This window comes from Dendrobates tinctorius, unplaced genomic scaffold (assembly GCF_039654945.1).
Source record: "Dendrobates tinctorius isolate UK_male_01 unplaced genomic scaffold, ASM3965494v1 ptg000020l, whole genome shotgun sequence".
NCBI lineage: Eukaryota > Metazoa > Chordata > Amphibia > Anura > Dendrobatidae > Dendrobates > Dendrobates tinctorius.
Window position 1 is genome coordinate 23,504,830 of NW_027361688.1, and position 14,710 is coordinate 23,519,539.

The 14,710-nt window shown below is 44.5% G+C and overlaps 1 protein-coding gene across 1 annotated transcript in view; it reads left to right on the top strand.

The window, feature by feature from the left end:
- The window catches only part of FAXDC2 (fatty acid hydroxylase domain containing 2), a 40,968-nt gene extending 27,609 nt beyond the window's left edge, over positions 1 to 13,359 (top strand). The window contains exons 5-9 of the mRNA XM_073567898.1: positions 5,013 to 5,134; positions 6,396 to 6,601; positions 6,993 to 7,098; positions 11,160 to 11,326; positions 12,590 to 13,359. Coding sequence (XP_073423999.1) covers positions 5,013 to 5,134; positions 6,396 to 6,601; positions 6,993 to 7,098; positions 11,160 to 11,326; positions 12,590 to 12,746 — 758 coding nt within the window. The 3' untranslated portion in view covers positions 12,747 to 13,359. The remainder of the gene's footprint in view (positions 1 to 5,012; positions 5,135 to 6,395; positions 6,602 to 6,992; positions 7,099 to 11,159; positions 11,327 to 12,589) is intronic.
- The last annotated feature ends 1,351 nt before the right edge of the window (positions 13,360 to 14,710 follow it).

The following is a 14,710-nucleotide window of genomic DNA, read 5'->3' on the forward strand; positions in this document are numbered from 1 at the left end:
CAAGTAAGTCTATACTAGCGCATGGCGGAACAGCCATGCGCGCCTTTTATAGCAGTCGGGACCTTCTGCACGCTTCCAGATCTCTGAGATGGACCAATGAGAACTGGAGCGGGACCTGAGCACATGACTCACGATCTCCAATGGAGATCGTCCCATGAGCATGCCCAGTAAGAGGACAGAAGGTCTTAGCCTCAGGAGAGATTTGCTGCAAGGCAATCTCCTCTGCAGTGGATAAATAGGAGGAGAGTGCAGAATGTGAGGATCTGGATCCCTGCTGAGTAAACGCAGAAATCCGACTCCTAACATTGCCGCCCCTCCTAGGGCCCCCCCCCTCCCTGAGCCTTACGATCCACCAACTTGTGCCCGTAAGAGGTATAGGCCTCAGACTCGTCCGCAGGCAAGTCTGATGTCCCGGTAGGTGACAGAGAGACCCGGGACATGTGGAAGGCCTCAGGGGTGGCAAGATCGCCAGGTTTGAGAAGGGACCCGTGGGAAACAGCGGGAGCGGAAGTTAAAGTGGAACGCCACCGTGTGTCGGCAGGCGTCTCCGCTCTTCGCTTAAGGAGGCTATTCTGAGCACAAAAGGCGCAGGCCCGAATATATTTTTCAACATCCCGAGCCTTGTGCGGCGACCAGTAAGACCCTGCCAGGAGTTTTGTGGTCTGCATATAGCCACAGTGACCACCCCTCCTGGACGTGTGTGCCAAGCAAGAACCTTCGGCCGAAGGTGGGGAGGAACAAGGGTCTTACCCGGCGGTGCAGAATTTGGCCGTTGCGGGGCACTGTTGTTCTGAGACACCGCGTGTTGACAAATATGACCGCAACTAGAGTCTTGTTCCGGACACGCCTGGAGAACGGCGCGAGACACCTCCATGGGCTCCGGGGGTGGAACCTCTGGCTCGGGTAGTTCCAGAGGCTCAAAAAAATGGGGAGCCGGAGTAACCTTCCGTTTGGATTGAGCACTCTCCATACCGCGCTCTGAAAAACGGAGGTCAGTGTGGGTGGAAATGGCAATCAGCTCTTCCAAACTGGCAGGAACCTCTCTAGTGGAGAGAGCATCTTTAACGTGCTCTGCCAAACCTCTCCAAAACACAGGGATGAGGGCTTTATCGGACCACTTCAACTCGGAAGCCAGTGTCCGAAAACGGACGGCATATTGACTAACCAAGAGAGCACCCTGAGTCAAAGCAAGAAGCTGAAGAGAGGTATCGTGCGTGACCCTTGGACCGAGGAAGACCTGCTTAATAGCTGTTAGAAAGTGAGCAGCGGTCTGGACCTCTGGGTCACCACGCTCCCAAAGTGGCGTAGCCCACTCCAACGCTTTGCCCGACAGCAGGGAAACAATAAACCCCACCTTGGCCCGTTCCGTAGGGAATCGCGCAGCCAGTAACTCCAGCTGAATGGAGCACTGGCTGATGAAACCACAACAGGAGGCGCCATCGCCAGAAAATTTATCGGGCAACGGGAAGCGGGTAACTGTCGGCGCGGGGGAGGACGTGGACATACGGGAAACCGCGGACATACGGGAAACCGCGTCTGTGATTGCCTTTACAGCAGCTTCTGTGGATTGTGCAGCTGAGAGAGCCCTCTCAAGAGTGGCCAGCCAGCCCTCAAGCTGCCGAATACACTGTAAGAGTTGCTGCTGTTCTGCCATCACTAGCCAGACCCTGGCGCTAGTATAATGTTAGGACCGGCGGAACGCACTAAATAAAAATAATAATAAAGTGCGTTCGCCGCTCGGAGTCCACCGTGCAGTAGGTGATATAACCGCTGCTAAGTGGTGGCAGGAGCAATATGGCGGAAATGCGCACAGGGTTAAACTTCACCCAGGTGCGCAGGGCAATCTCAGTTAACTCACAGAGATCCCAAGAAGTACTTACACAAATAACTGAGCCTGTTGTAGTCACAGTACTCAGTAAAAAATGCACACACGGTATAAGGTCACAGGAATAGCCCAAGATGGCGGCACTACGTCCGTCTAGACCTACCGTGTGCGCGGTGTTGCAACTGCGAACGCAAAGGAGGCTGCTACTGCAGCGCGGCGTGGACACTGCCGCTAAACGACAAAGGCAAGGCGCAAGCGCAATGTCGGACGCTAGCAGCTGTGGATGTTGCAGCAGAGGAGTGCTGGCGCTGATTCTAACTCAGTCCCTATCCACATGCGTATTATCAGAGGGAAGGGGTTTCAAATGAGTCAGTCACCAGAATCATGCATCCGTCCTCATACACACAGCAGCAAGTAAGTCTATACTAGCGCATGGCGGAACAGCCATGCGCGCCTTTTATAGCAGCCGGGACCTTCTGCACGCTTCCAGATCTCTAAGATGGACCAATGAGAACTGGAGCGGGACCTGAGCACGTGACTCCCGATCTCCAATGGGAGATCGTCCCATGAGCATGCCCAGTAAGAGGACAGAAGGACTAAAGGGGGTTTTACACATAGCGATATCGCTAGCAATATCACTAAAACGTCACTGATTTTGTGACGTTATAGCGATATCGCTATGTGTGATACTTACCTCCGACCGGCTCCCCCGCTGTCCGTCGCTGATCGTGCGAGATCGGGCGGCTCCATTTCTCGTCGTCTGCTTCCTGCTGGGCTTCCTGCTGTGTGAGACGAGCGACGCGTGGAGGCGGTCGGGAGGACGCCAGGATCGCTGTGTGTGAAAGGTTAGTATCGTGCGCTGCGTCGCTGCTGCATCGCTGTGAGATCTTCCTGTGTGGAAGCTCACTAGCGATCATTTAGCGATGCACCAGCGATCCTGACCGGGTCGGATCGCCGGTCGGATCGCTGGTGCATCGCTAAATGTAAAAGGGCCTTTAGCCTCAGGAGAGATTTGCTGCAAGGCAATCTCCTCTGCAATCTCCTCTGCAGTGGATAAATAGGAGGAGAGTGCAGAATGTGAGGATCTGGATCCCTGCTGAGTAAACGCAGAAATCCGACTCCTAACATTACCCCCCTCCTAGGGCCCCCCCTCCCTGAACCTTACGATCCACCAACTTGTGCCCGTAAGAGGTATAGGCCTCAGACTCGTCCGCAGGCAAGTCTGATGTCCTGGTAGGTGACAGAGAGACCCGGGACACGTGGAAGGCCTCAAGGGTGGCAAGATCGCCAGGTTTGAGAAGGGACCTGTGGGAGACAGCGGGAGCGGAAGTTAAAGTGGAACGCCACCGTGTGTCAGCAGGCGTCTCCGCTCTTTGCTTAAGGAGGCTATTCCGAGCACAAAAGGCGCAGGCCCGAATATATTTTTTAACATCCCGAGCCCTGTGCGGCCACCAGTAAGACCCTGCCAGGAGTTTTGTGGTCTGCATATAGCAACAGTGACCACCCCTCCTGGACGTGTGTGCCAAGCAAGAACCTTCGGCCGAAGGTGGGGAGGAACAAGGGTCTTACCCGGCGGTAGAGAATTTGGCCGTTGCGGGGCACTGTTGTTCTGAGACACCGCGTGTTGACAACTATGACCGCAACTGGAGTCTTGTGCCGGACACACCTGGAGAACGGCGCAAGACACCTCCATGGGCTCTGAGGGTGGAACCTCTGGCTCAGTTAGTTCCAGAGGCTCAAAAAAAATTGGGAGCCGGAGTAACCTAACATTCGGATTGAGCACGCTCCATACCGTGCTCCGAAAAACGGAGGTCAGTGCGGGTGGAAATGGCAATCAGCTCTTCCAAACTGGCAGGAACCTCTCTAGTGGAGAGAGCATCTTTAACGTGTTCCGCCAAACCTCTCCAAAACACAGGGTTGAGGGCTTTATCGGACCACTCCAACTCGGAAGCCAGTGTCCGAAAACGGACGGCATACTGACTAACCGAGAGAGCACCCTGAGTCAAAGCAAGAAGCTGAAGAGAGGTATCGTGCGTGACCCTTGGACCGAGGAAGACCTGCTTAATACCTGTTAGAAAGTGAGCAGCGGTCCGGACCTCTGGGTCACCACGCTCTTAAAGTGGCGTAGCCCACTCCAACGCTTTGCCCGACAGCAGGGAAACAATAAACCCCACCTTGGCCCGTTCCGTAGGGAATCGCGCAGCCAGTAACTCCAGCTGAATGGAGCACTGGCTGATGAAACCCCTACAGGAGGCGCCATCGCCAGAAAATTTATCGGGCAATGGGAGGCGGGTAACTGTCGGCGCGGGGGAGGATGTGGACATATGGGAAACCGCGTCTGTGATTGCCTTTACAGGGCAAGGCAATCTCCTCTGCAGTGGATAAATAGGAGGAGACTGCAGAATGTGAGGGTCTGGATCCCTGCTGAGTAAACGCAGAAATACATCTCCTAACATTATGCTACAGTGCCATGTTCTGCCATAGACATGTATTGGAGGTGGTGTAAGTGGGCACTACCTGTACATGTGGCAGCAATAACATCTGACCGTCAGTGCAGCTACCTGCCCCACGTTACTTACAAGGAGTCTAGCAGAAGTTTGGGTGCATCCTCAGTGCCAAGACTCTGCTGTCTGATGAAACTGACCCAAGGATCCTTCTACGCCCCCAAGTCCAGCAGTGAGAAGTGATTGTTTCCCTCCTTGCTGTCCTCTAACTACGGTGGATATACCATAAGTGCAGAACATGCAGCTGCATGCGGACAATATAGGCGCAAGCCCAAGTCATAGTAAAAAAAAAAAGGGGTACCAATATATGCAACTAGGATGAAAACTAAGAGTGAAGAGAGGTGACATCTCCCCTAAGTAAAGCAGCCAGGCATAAGAATACATATTAAAACACACAAATACCCCAATATATGGATCCAACTTGCGTTTCAGACACTGCTTCATCAGGGGTTGCCGACAACGTGGATGCTGTGTGGTGACAGAACCATCATATGATTTTTTCCCCAGTAGAATGGGCAGAAATCGGCCCATGAAAAAGTCTCTTTACTTTATGTCCGGTAGAGGACTACCCATTCTCGGATGACAAATATCAGGTTTTTACCAAGATTGTCTCGATCCTCTGTTTCAGCAGTTCCATTGAAAATCATTTATTCAAATTGGCTTTTTTTTATATTTTTATCCAGGGTCTATGGTAATTCCCATTCTTTCCTTCTGGATGTACAACGCAGCCTTAATGATTGTTGACCTGACTGGAAAGCCAAACTTTATATCTCGGTATAAAATCCAGCTTGGGAAGAATGACCCAGTAAGTATGAAGAACCCATCAATCCCAGTTGGTTCACAGCCTATTAACTACTGACGTACTAGGGCTAATTTCATAGTTTCAAATTAATATGCTTCATCTAGGGAGACCAGAGATTTTAGACAAAACTAAAGCATGTACCGGGTACCTACACCTATCATTGTGCATCAAACAACTAGCATATTCTACAGGGATTGGACATCAGAAAATGACCTATGGTAGAAATCAGGTTTTTGTTACTTGCAGAGCTTCATTTTTTAATGTCACAATCTGTTTAATTTTTTTTAACAATCTAGTAATTTTCATAGTGTCCACTGGGGCTATTTTAGAGCAATTCTTCTTGTTTGTTCATGGAGCTTTCAGCAGGCTCCTTATCAGCAGAGGCAGGATTACTGCTATTTTATATCATTATTTCCTGTTTGTTCATGATAAGTTTTCAGCAGGCTCCTTATCAGCAGAGGCAGGATTACTGATATTTTATATCAATATTTCCTGTTTGTTCATGATAAGTTTTCAGCAGGCTCCTTATCAGCAGAGGCAGGATTACTGATATTTTAGACAAATATTTCTTGTTTGTTCATAACGAGTTTTCAGCAGCTCCTGAAATAACAGGAAGTTCGAATCTAAAACAACCCCAGTGACCAGTGTGAAAATTCTGAACTTTCTAATGTCTATTTTTAATACAAATCAAGAATTGGGGAAAAAAATTGTCAACATTTTTGGAAAAAAAAAATACATTTAACACAAGAAACCTGATTTAAACAGTAGGTCATTTTCCGGTGACACATTCCCATTACATGGAATCTGTCAACAGGTTTTTGGATATGTAATCTAAGAGAAGCATGATGTAGGGTCTGAGATCCTGATTCCAGTGATGTGTCACTTGCTGGTCTGCATGCTGTCATTTTTATACAATCTCTGCAGAACTCGGAATGTTGAGATGTGTATAATCCCGCCCACACCCCTGATTGTACACTGTATATTGACAGAAAGCTGCCAATCAGTGGTGAGGGCGTGGTTGGACTAGGAGGCATAAGACACCTAGTCCTGTAGTGATAATCTCCTGCTGATAAAACACTGATTTTATTGAAACAGCAACACACAGCCTAGTAAGTGACACATTGCAGGAATCAGGCTCTCAGTCCCTGCAACATGTTGCTCTCAGATTACATAGCAAAATAATCTGCTGACAGATTCTCTTTAAATGTATAAAGTCTGAGATATAATGCCTCTAATATGACTGTTTTCTGTTTGATGTTTCCAGGTGGACCCAGCAAAGCTAAAGCATGCAGTCAAGGTTGTCATCCTTAACCAGATTTTACTCTCCTTTCCCATGGTCCTCCTCATGTATCCATTTATGAAGTGGCGGGGCAACCCTTGTGGTACAGAGTTGCCCACATTTCACTGGGTTTTAGTGGAGCTCTCCATTTTTGTGCTAGTTGAAGAAATCCTTTTCTATTACTCACACAGGTACGACGATGAGGACGATGGGGTGAATTTGGGGGTGGTTTTATAAAATAGTGGTTGCACAATTAACCATTGTCCTTGATTATCCACTTTTTTTACACCATTACTTTTTTAGGTCTGTGCTGAGTCATTTTTTAATAGTACTGGATGGACTTAGATTTTGACGATAACATTCGGGCACTGCTAGTGGAAGCTTATGAGAAATACCACATATGAGCTTAGAAGTGTGGATGGACAATCCCTTTAAGGCCTTATGCATATGGTCCTATTATGGATCTGTAGTGTTTTTTTTTTTTTTAGGGGGTGGAAAATGTTCTGCATATGTATGTTCAATGGGGTTTTCTGGAAGGCAAAAATATATTTTATGGAACTCCTTTTTTTTTTTATTCTACAGATTGTTCCATCACCCAAGCATTTACAAACGTGTTCACAAACAGCACCATGAGTGGACTGCCCCTGTAGGAGTGGTGGCTATGTATGCTCATCCATTGGAGCACATTGTAAGTATAGTATTAACCATCTTCAAGTCAAAATTTGAACTTTAAAAAGGAACTGTCACCAGATCAAAAGTGGCCAGTTTTATAACCTATTTTATTCTCACTGCTCCCCTGAGTATAACACTTTGGGTACGTGCACACGCTGCGGATTGGGGTGCGGATTTGGGCTCGCGGATTTTGTAAAATCTGCAGGTAAATCTGCAGGTCAAAAGACCTGCGGTTTTACCTTCGGATTAGCCTGCGGTTTTGCCCTGCGGTTTTTCATCTCCACAATGGAGGAGATGGCAAACCGCAGCGGAATCCGCAGAAAGAATTGACACGTCAATTCTTTCTGCGGTTTAGAAACCGCAGGAAAACCGCGCGGAAAAATCCGCACCGTCTGCACTGCGGTTTTTAATATCCATAGGATATTATGGTACTGTACACCGCAGCAAAAACTGCTGCGGATCCGCAGCGGCCAAATCCGCTGCGGAACCGCAGCATGTGCACACACCCTTTTAGTTTTTTTTAAATCCGCCATAAGGTTCCAGAGATATGGGCCTTTTTATGTAGTGCTGATTTTTTACGTTGCTATCAAGGGGGAGTGGCTTGCAGATCCTCTGGGGCTTGTCTTTAGGCTGCTCCACCCTCATAAATACATTGAGCCACGCCCCCTTGTAAAGACCATAAAAAGTAGCATAAAGTAAAAACATCGATATCTCTGGAACCATAAGGTGGATTTTAAAAATTTAAAAAATGGAATACTCAGGGGAGCAGTGAGAATAAAATAAAACATGGTGCTCATTCATATCATGAGGATGGTAAAGCAGGTAAAAGATCAGGCGGCAGAAATTTCTATTTCTCTAGATCTTTTTGTTTCCAAGGGAGAAAAGCCACTAACAGGCAGCACAGTGGCTCAGTGGTTAGCACTGTAGCATTGCAGCGCTGGGTTCCTGTGTCCAAATCCTACCAAGGACAACATCTGCAAGGAGTTTGTATGTTCTCCCCTGCGCTATGTCAATGCTAGTCATATCTACTGTACATAAAGTGGCATTCAGAACTTGCCTTGAGCCTGCAGCTGGGATCTGCTGTCTATAGGTTCTCATTGTAAAAAAATGACTATACCTATAGGATCTCACTGCAAAAAATGACAAGACCTATAAGATCCCACTGCAAAAAATCACTATACCTATTGTATCCCACTGCAAAAAATGACTATACCTATAGGATCCCACTGCAAAAAATAACTATACCTACAGGATCCCACTGCAGAAAAATAACTATAGGATCCCACTGCAAAAAAAAAAAAACCTATAGGATCCCACTGCAAAAAATGACTATACCTATAGGATCCCACTGCAAGAAATGACTATACCTATAGGATCCTACTGCAAAAAAATGACTATACCTATAGGATTCCACTGCAAGAAAAAAAAGTGACTATACCTATACGATCCCACTGCAAAAAAAATGACTATACCTATAGGATCCCACTGCAAAAAAATGACTATACCTATAGGATCCCACTGCAAAAAAATGACTATACCTATAGGATCCCACTGCAAGAAATGACTATACCTATAGGATCCTACTGCAAAAAAATGACTATACCTATAGGATTCCACTGCAAGAAAAAAAAGTGACTATACCTATACGATCCCACTGCAAAAAAATGACTATACCTATAGGATCCCACTGCAAAAAAATGACTATACCTATAGGATCCCACTGCAAAAAAATGACTATACCTATAGGATCCCACTGCAAAAAATGACTATACCTATAGGATCCCACTGCAAGAAATGACTATACCTATAGGATCCCACTGCAAAAATGACTATACCTATAGGATCCCACTGCAAAAAATGACTATACCTATAGGATCCCACTGCAAAAAAATGACTATACCTATAGGATCCTACTACAAAAAAAAATGACAATACCTATAGGATCCTACTGCAAAAAAATGACTATACCTATAGAATCCCACTGCAAGAAATGACTATACCTATAGGATTCCACTGCAAAAAATGACTATACCTATAGGATTCCACTGCAAAAAATGACTATACCTATAGGATCCTACTGCAAAAAAATGACTATACCTATAGGATCCTACTGCAAAAAAATGACTATACCTATAGGATTCCACTGCAAGAAAAAAAGTGACTATACCTATACGATCCCACTGCAAAAAAAATGACTATACCTATAGGATCCCACTGCAAAAAAATGACTATACCTATAGGATCCCACTGCAAAAATGACTATACCTATAGGATCCCACTGCAAAAAAAATGACTATACCTATAGGATCGCACTGCAAAAAATGACTATACCTATAGGATCCCACTGCAAGAAATGACTATACCTATAGGATCCCACTGCAAAAATGACTATACCTATAGGATCCCACTGCAAAAAATGACTATACCTATAGGATCCCACTGCAAAAAATGACTATACCTATAGGATCCCACTGCAAAAAAATGACTATACCTATAGGATCCCACTGCAAAAAATGACTATACCTATAGGATCCTACTGCAAAAAAAATGACTATACCTATAGGATCCTACTGCAAAAAAATGACTATACCTATAGAATCCCACTGCAAGAAATGACTATACCTATAGGATTCCACTGCAAAAAATGACTATACCTATAGGATTCCACTGCAAAAAATGACTATACCTATAGGATCCCACTGCAAAAAATGACTATACCTATAGGATCCTACTGCAAAAAAATGACTATACCTATAGCATCCTACTGCAAAAAAAATGACTATACCTATAGGATCCCACTGCAAGAAATGACTATACCTATAGGATCCCACTGCAAGAAATGACTATACCTATAGGATCCCACTGCAAAAAATGACTATACCTATAGGATCCTACTGCAAAAAAATGACTATACCTATAGGATCCTACTGCAAAAAAAGACTATACCTATAGAATCCCACTGCAAGAAATGACTATACCTATAGGATTCCACTGCAAAAAATGACTATACCTATAGGATTCCACTGCAAAAAATGACTATACCTATAGGATCCCACTGCAAAAAATGACTATACCTATAGGATCCTACTGCAAAAAAATGACTATACCTATATGATCCTACTGCAAAAAAATGACTATACCTATAGGATCCCACTGCAAGAAATGACTATACCTATAGGATCCCACTGCAAGAAATGACTATACCTATAGGATCCCACTGCAAAAATGACTATACCTATAGGATCCCACTGCAAAAAATGACTATACCTATAGGATCCTACTGCAAAAAAATGACTATACCTATAGGATCCTACTGCAAAAAAAGACTATACCTATAGAATCCCACTGCAAGAAATGACTATACCTATAGGATCCCACTGCAAAAAATGACTATACCTATAGGATCTTACTGCAAAAAAAATGACTATACCTATAGGATCCCACTGCAAAAAAATGACTATATCTATAGGATCCCACTGCAAAAAAATTAATATACCTATAGGATCCCACCACAAAAATTGACTATATCTATAGGATTCCACTGCAAAAAAAAAATTTCTATACCTATAGGATCCCACTGCAAAAAATTACTATATGTATAGGATTTTACTGCAAAAAAAAATAAAAAATGACTATACCTATAGGATCCCACTGCAAAAAAAACAACTATACCTATAGGATCCCACTGCAAAAAATGACTATACCTATAGGATCCCACTGCAAAAAATCGACTATACCTATAGGATCCCACTGCAAAAAAAACCCGACTATACCTATAGGATACCACTGCAAAAAAATGACTATATCTATAGGTTCCCACTGCAAAAAAACGACTATACCTATAGGATCCCACTGCAAAAATTAAATAATTACACTTTCCTATACAATGAAAAAAGGAATACCAACAGCAACCCAGCGTATGCCAAATGGACCTACTTATGCCATACACTGAGGACATGGCGCTTATGGACACTTCAGATTTCCCCTGATGTAGAGAAAATTGAGATATGCACGTAGCCTAATAGTCATCTCTTCTCCAGTGCTCCCCATATTAAATATCCTTTCTTAAAACTACAGTTTTCCAACATGTTACCACCCATGGCCGGACCAATGATGATGGGATCCCACGTAGCTACCATCATGCTATGGTTTTGTCTTGCTCTGATTTCCACCACCATATCACATTGCGGCTACCATCTGCCCTTCCTGCCTTCCCCTGAGTTCCACGACTTTCATCATCTCAAGTAAGTTCAAAATCAAAGCAATCAATCGTTTTATGGATTATTTCCATCCTAAATGCAAAGTTAAGCAACTTTTTAATTAGTCATCCTTAAAAAAATATTCCACCATTTTGCTGCTACAGTGTCTAGTCATTTATTGAGTGTCTGCAAACCTGAACCAAATCCATCAGTGCTATTGGTCTTGACAACTCTCTGCTCGCCCTCTCATTTCTCTCAGTGTTAGAAATAACAGGAGGGAGTGAAAGAGTGTTTAACACAGACCTATAGAAAGGGGAGAAAGCATGTATACATTCTTGGAAGATAGAGAAAATTACCTATAGAAAAGGAAGAAAGAGGAAGTGAGTGCAGGATAGAAGCTGTGCTGATATATGAGCAGTGAAAGCAGCAGCACACTGGATTTACACAGACCTCACACCCAGCCTATATTACTGGGAGAGATGCTCCAAGAAAAATATCTGAACTTGGATCAGGTTGCAGATTACATTATCAGGGGTCTGAAAATTAATGAAGGAATGAATATTACGGAGAGCGGAATTAGGCCGGGATCACACATGTGAGGAACACGGCCGAGTGTCGCATGTAATTACCCGGAACTGCCGCCGGCACTCGGATCGGAGAGTGCGGCTACTTAGCAATACATGGAGTCGCACAGTTCGCTCCTGAGTGCCGGGTATTAAGATGAGAGACTCGGCCGTATTCCTCGCATGTGTGATCCCGGCCTTAGAATAAGAATGGAGGTGTGATCTGAGGCACTTAAAGTGCTCCGTTTCCGCCCACAGCACTTACAGCCTAATTTGCTTACGGGAACACCGGAGATAACCAAGCATTCAGCTGATTTTCAGCACTCCCATTAACTTTGCAGTCAGATGGCCGTATAAATCAGACCAAGATCAGACCGCAGTGCTTGGACTGGCCGTCGGCTCTCCCAAGCGTGACATCCACACAGAAATATGTGAAGCGCCCATGCTTGGGTCAGGAGAGCTGTTGGACAGTCCGATCTTGGTCCAATTTATACGACCGTCTGACTGCACGTTAAGGATGAATGGAGCCGACGTGCACATGATTGACCACTGCTCCTTTCTCATGGGGCTTTTGAGAGCCTCAGTTCTTGGCCCCCAGCGGTCAGACCACCAGGAATCGAGACGTTCTCCGATGGATAGGGGATAACTTCCAAATTTGGTGCAAGGTACAACCTCTTTAATTTATAAATAGCAAAAGTTTAAGAGGAATATTAATTTTGCATATTTTCTTCCCTTTCGCCTTTAGGTTTAACCAGTGCTATGGAGTATTAGGAGTTTTCGACAGACTACACGGCACAGATCTGATATTCAAGCAAACTAACGCCTACGACAGGCACATTTTGCTACTGAATCTTACCCCTCTGACTCAGAGCATCCCTGATCTGCCCAAGAAATCAGAGTGACATCCTCATGGACTGTCTTTTACCAACTTTGGAAATGTATTATTGTTCTGAAGGCAAAAGTGTCCAAAATAAATACCGAAGTGTTTTAATTTAATTGGGAGTTTGGCTTGGGTCACACATTGGGATTGTGATCCGATTGGGGCCTCTTTTCCAGCTAGAACAAGGGTTAGATCCAAAGAAAAATCCTGCTGTGGACCTATGTCCAATTCAAATAAGCATTTAAGCTTTACTGCCAGTGTTAAACCTAGTGATCTCCAACCTGTGTACAACTACAACTCCCAGCATGCCTGCAGTTGCTGCTTTCGCATTTTCGAGAGCCACCGGTAGGCGAGCACTGGTCTAGAAAGTCTATTTTGACCCAAGCATCTAACATTATGCCCTCAAAGTTGGTGAATGTAGCCCAAAGATGGGCCCGCGGACCCTGCCCCAACGACGGCTCTCCTGCTAGATGACTTCCGAATTCTTGCTTATAATTGAATGTATTGTGTGCAATAATTTTTATTTTCTTTTAATTTAACTACTAACCAATGTACAGACATTGAATGATCAGAATACGTTTTTTGCATTATGACTGGATGTCAGAATAGAGAAGTAAACTATAATTTGTAAAACATTCCAAGCGTCCGTTCTTGTTACTACCATTGATGGAGACATCGACGTGCCCAAAGTCGCTCATGAATGTTGTCTTTCTCTTCGTCTGATTCATATTTCTTCTCCAGAGCCGCTTAACATCTTTAAGTTTAGATTGATAATTCCTACCAGTGTCAGACATTTTGGCATCTATGGAGATTAGTGATGAGCGAGTATGCTCGTGTGCTAATAGTGGCTTCTGCGTACTCGAATAATATTTTCGAAGCCGATTAAAGATTGCCAGGCGTCGTAGCTACATCTCAGTACTAGTGAATCGCATTTTGACCCCAAAGATATTGCAACTAAAAAAAAAACAGTTGCCAAAAATCGTACCCAGTTGGACTTTTTTTTTTTACTTGCTTGCAAGCATCAGTCACAGTGGGACCCCATGTACTTGTAGCAGCACCATCTATCAATCTTTGGCCACGCAACTTGTGTCCAGGTCAAAATCACAGTATAGCCAAAGCCTTAATATACCATCTATAGCCAGTTGTCTTATTTCCATATATGTCCTTCTTCCCATTATCATCCATCATGGCAAGATTGTCCCAGGACCCTCCAGCAGAACTCCTTCCCATTCAGGGGCGACTGTGAATTCATTCGCTCGTCTAGGTCTTAGGATTTTCTCTTTGTCGTTGGGTTTCCACTAATTTCTAAAAGTGAAATGGACAAAGAAAAGCAATGGGAAAAAAAAAATCACCTCACTTAAACCAGACTTGCCGATGTATCAGGAAACATAGCTGAGAAAAAAAAAAAAAAAAAGATTAGCAGGACATTAGTCCCTCATACATCTTGGAACTTCGTTACAGCCAAACTAAGGCAGTGTGAATTTTCTCGGCGGGCACCTGAATTTTGGCATCATTGCTACCTCAAGGTTAAGACATGTATCATGCCACAACATCATAAAGGCTTAATAATCACAAGAGACATCCATAATGCCAATATTTGGGTGATTTCCAAGGAGGTTCGCACTGCCCTCATCTGGCTTCCAACGAGGACACTATTCAAGTGTTCTGCAAATCTGTTTGCCCAACGATCTGTAATGTCTAAAGGATCCCAGAAAAATAAAAAAGGGTTAAACCTCCTGAACAATAAGGCAAATCTCCAAGGAGTTGTGAAAGCAGTGTTACCTAAATGTTTCTGTGCACGGTCAGTAAGTTGCATCGTTAGACTCTGCCCCTGTGTCCAGCTGCACATTCAGTTGACAGTCAGGGATAACAAAAAAAAGTTTATATTCTTTAAAGAAAATTTTCAACGCACTCACAATTCAAAGTTGGCAAGTTCAGAGGTGCAGAATAGCTGACGAGAGGGGAGGCCTAGCATAGGTAAAAAAA